The following is a 4,691-nucleotide window of genomic DNA, read 5'->3' as shown; positions in this document are numbered from 1 at the left end:
CAACCGAGTGCATATGTATTTGATTATGTCCTTATTACATCTACAAGCAGTGCTCCGTGTGTTACCTTTTTTTTTTTTTTACAGGAAATGATCATATTTATATGTATGTATTCTCCTGAGGTGGCATGCCCGTGTCACAGCATATACCTATCATCGGCTGTTTTGTTTTCATGCAGATTGTGTATCAAGAAACAGGACCGGAGAGCCGAGGCCGAAGTCAAAGCGCAGGCGGTGATCGAGGACGACTACAGGAAGCTGGGGCCCGTAAAGTGAGCGCCACGTGTCCTCACCCTCCAGGTTAGCGGTCAGCCGGTCGGTGTGGACCTGTCTTCTTACCGACACACTGTCCACCTTTCTTGTCTTTTTTCCTTCAGTTTCGCAGAAGCATCCATTGCTTTCTTCTTCGTATTGTTTGCGGTTCTGCTGTTCACCCGAGACCCCAAATTTGTGACGGGCTGGTCCGTGTTCTTCCCCAAAGGGTAGGAGAGGAGTGCTCAATCAAAAAGTACGCCTGTCCCTGTGTGCTCCCGCCGTTCCACTGAGTCTCCTAGTCACCGTCCATACCGTGCGCCTGTTGTCGCCCTCTAGGTACGTGTCTGACGCGGTCACCGGGGTGATCATCGTCTCCATACTCTTCTTCTTCCCCTCTCAGAAGCCGTCTTTCAGCTGGTGGTTCAACCCACAAGGTCAGAGGATTCACACGACACCATTACCACTCTGTAGCATCATGAGATAATGTATTTGTTGGATGATTGCAAAGGGATGTTGGATAAAACTAACAACTGAAGGAGAAAAGCGACTGACATGAGTGGACTATTTATTATGTGTCATTGTATCCTTTCCTGATTTGCACATTTAGTGTTAATCCACTGCAGAACCTGTACTGCGGCTTAAGCAGCAAACCAGCAGAATGTTAATAGCGTAGATTAGAGAGCAAGTCCTTGCAAAGTGAGACTGTAGCCCTTCTGTTTGTGTGATTATATAAATCTCTCCAAAATGTGTCGCATTATTTTCTTGCGTGTGTGTGTGTGTGTGTGTGTGTGTGTGTGTGTGTGTGTGTGTGTGTGTGTGTGTGTGTGTGTGTGTGTGTGTGTGTGTGTGTGTGTGTGTGTGTGTGTGTGTGTGTGTGTGTGTGTGTCAGCTGTTAAAACAGAACTCGGACACCAGAAAATAAAATAAACAAACTTCATTGTAGTCTTGCACATGAGTACTTTTCATGCAAGATCAGTTGATTTTAAACTCCCGCATGTGAACATGAATATAGTTCATAAGGATTTAAAGCAGCCTATTTAATGTGTATGCATTGAAAATATGTTGTTCTCCTGGCCAGCGAGCAACAGTGCGTACGTCCCTCTCCTCTCCTGGAAGAAGGCCCAGGACAGCGTTCCCTGGAACATCATCCTGCTGCTCGGAGGGGGATTCGCTATGGCCAAAGGCTGCGAGGTACTCCTTCAGAGCCCTGAATGGATCCAGGGTGACCACGACAACAGCACAGAGACCGCCTGTTCTCTGCTCAACACCTGTTGTCCTAGGAACTCTCCATAGTCGTTCCCCCGGTGTCGTTCAACTTGTGTGTTATTACTACCCCGTGCACTGGATGGAGGATGAGCTTTGGCCTTGACCAGACGTGTTGTTTTCTTCCCAGGAGTCCGGCCTGGCTTCGTGGATCGGAGGCCACCTCCAGCCTCTGGCTGAGGTCCCTGCCCCTGCGGCGGCCATGTTGCTCACCGCATTCGTCGCCTGCTTCACCGAGTTCGCTAGCAACACCGCCACCATCATCATATTCCTACCTGTCATCGCTGAACTGGTAAGACCCGCCCACTATCCACCCGCTGCTGGCGTCCACAAGGCCTTTCATCACTTCTTCAACTTGGACTGAAGTAGCATTATGAGTCTACTATAAACATAGTCTGTTATAATACATACTTCTAGTTGTAGGGTGGGTTGTTTGGACTTTTGAATCACTCTCCAACAAAAATATACAGTACAATGCTTCGTCCAACCAAAACATTTCATTTAATAATTAAAAATAATGTATTATTTAATTACTAATACGATGACTAAATCTTTATGTAATAATACTTTATTTAGTTTCAAGCACACATGGTGCATCCTAGGCTGCATTTCATCCCTAGACCAGTCTTTATTACAAAGTAAAAGCACAGACATGAACATCTGCAATGAGTGCTGCTCGTAACCAAAGAGCAACTTTTATGATCGTCTGCTCAGTAAAGAGACTGGTATTTTAAGTTTGGAGGTTGAAGGTCTTGACTGTGTTTGTTTGTATACTTGGTTGGTCATTAACTGCCTGCCCTCATCATTAATCAGTATGTGACCAATATATGACAGTGAAACAGTGACAGATAACTATGAAGTATTGCATTATATTTATTTATTCTTTCAAGATTTGGAAGTTATTGGGTCAAATAATGAAATAAAAAAAAAACACAGTCTAAATATCCTACTTACATTAACATTGATAAATGGGTAAAAGGCCAAAAGAACAATCTGCCAATCTGTCAATTGTGTAAAAACTAAATTTTAGTGTACAATAGCTTCCCCGGATCAGAATTTAAGTGACCCGTTGTACACTCTCTGACTCCTGCTCACTCCCTGAAAAAGCGCCTTCATTTCTTGAATGATAAATCCAGTGCTCCCTTTTTTATGAAGCCAATAAGATGTTATGTGTGAAGTGTCTTTGAGGCTTTATTTATGAATAATGCATGTATTTTGATTAACAATATTATTACTATATTCATTACTATAATTATTAGCAGTAGCATTATTATTAGCATTAGCAATATGGTTGCCCTAAATCCTGTGTTTCTGTTGTCCTGCAGGCCATCGCTGTGTCGGTGAACCCTCTGTACTTCATGATCCCCACCACGGTGGGGTCCTCGTTTGCCTTCATGCTGCCCGTCTCCACGCCCCCCAACTCCATCGCCTTCGCCTCCGGACACCTCTTGGTCAAAGACATGGTGGGCTCCTCCTTCCGACACACACACACACACACACACACACACACACACACACACACACACACACACACACACACACACACACACACACACACACACACACACACACACACACACACACACACACACACACACACACACACACAGGGACGTCCCTAGGAGTTCTAGGCCCCCTAACAGAATGCAATTATGGTCCCCACCGCCCCAAAAGATTCTTCAATAAATATTTTTATAAAATATATACGTTTTAAATATTATATATTTAGCATCCCATACTGTATGGGATGCTAAATATTCCCTTATCTCCATATGTTACAATGCACGTAACATTTCCTTTTCAGTACCAATGTAGGCTATTTGTAGATAGGTAGGCTATTGGATATCATGTGAATGGTAATGCAAACGATCTTTTCAGTTTTATCATCCAGTGCATGCTGTTATTATTTTAGCTACAGTAGCGCTAGCTGTTAGACCAGGCTTATCAGGTTGTCATGGGAATGTGTAGTAAATACACTTTTCTTGGTAAAAGAACCGGAAACGTCAACCCACTTTTCTAATGATTTTGTGAAAATGGAGAAACAAACCACATGTTCATTTAATTTGATGATTTAAAATATATATTATATATATAAATATATATATTAATCAATATTTCGCCAAAATGTAGGCCTTTAGAATCCTCCTCATTGACCCCCCCCCCCCCCCAGGTATGTCCCCCCCCCCCACACACACACACACACACACACACACACACACACACACACACACACACACACACACACACACACACACACACACACACACGTAGAGGCGCCGCCATTGACACAACAGATATTAATGTCTCTTCTTCGTCTGTTCCGTATCTGTAGGTGAAGACCGGTGTGGTCATGAACATATTGGGGGTCCTGTGTGTGAGTCTTGCGATGAACACATGGGGGGTCGCCATGTTTGATTTAAAAAGCTATCCAGAGTGGGCTCATCCCGTTAACGTGTCCAGCACCCTCGTTCACATGCACATACCGCCCATCCCGGGGCTCAATGTTACCCTTTGATAACTGACATGAAATAGGTATATGTATGAATATTGTGAATAGAGCTAACACTATTGTTTGTGTATTAACGAACAGGGCGGCGATTAATAAACGTTGACGTTGATTCTAAATGCTGAAGGAGTTATTGGATGCGGAACTGTTAGCTGTTATCACTCACGCACATGCACACACACACAAACCAAAAACACGTCTGCATCTCACATGGGGTACTTTACCCGCCCCCTCCCCCGCGCGGCGAGACGTAGCCCATCTGTGTGGTGGCGCATGCTGTGACACTGTTGGTCTTGGCAGAGGCTAACTCAACTCCAAAAATGTTTTCAGAACATCAAAGTTCAGTAACATCACAAGGAAGGATCCATCTTTCTAGGCTATCAAGGCTTTAAGAAAGACTTAAGAAATACCCAAAACATGTTATCCATCTCATTTACCGTACTGGAAGGGGTGCCTGATGTAATGGTGGCTGAGTGAAGAGATAGGGCAAGGTTATAGCAGTTAGTGGTTAGTGTCTCTGATGTTGCTCTTCCCAACAATGGCTGGCGGGGCTGTTCTGGTCACAGGTAGTGCTCAGTAATATATATATATATATATATATATATATGTATACATATGTTCTGCAATCAAAAATGATTCCAATCCCAAAAATCTGTAATTATGTTAGAAA

At 43.7% G+C, this 4,691-nt stretch overlaps 1 protein-coding gene across 1 annotated transcript in view; it reads left to right on the top strand.

The window, feature by feature from the left end:
- slc13a3 (solute carrier family 13 member 3) overlaps positions 1-4,140 on the top strand; it is a 7,788-nt gene extending 3,648 nt beyond the window's left edge. Inside the window, exons 7-13 of the mRNA XM_060049673.1 lie at positions 177-269; positions 375-479; positions 589-686; positions 1,331-1,443; positions 1,646-1,807; positions 2,841-2,978; positions 3,848-4,140. Of these exons, the coding sequence (XP_059905656.1) occupies positions 177-269; positions 375-479; positions 589-686; positions 1,331-1,443; positions 1,646-1,807; positions 2,841-2,978; positions 3,848-4,030 (892 nt within the window). The 3' untranslated portion in view covers positions 4,031-4,140. The remainder of the gene's footprint in view (positions 1-176; positions 270-374; positions 480-588; positions 687-1,330; positions 1,444-1,645; positions 1,808-2,840; positions 2,979-3,847) is intronic.
- The last annotated feature ends 551 nt before the right edge of the window (positions 4,141-4,691 follow it).

The sequence above is a fragment of the Gadus macrocephalus genome, chromosome 1 (assembly GCF_031168955.1).
Source record: "Gadus macrocephalus chromosome 1, ASM3116895v1".
Taxonomy (NCBI): Eukaryota; Metazoa; Chordata; class Actinopteri; order Gadiformes; family Gadidae; genus Gadus; species Gadus macrocephalus.
Note: the sequence above shows the minus strand (reverse complement) of the source record. Positions and strands in the feature narration are given on the sequence as shown.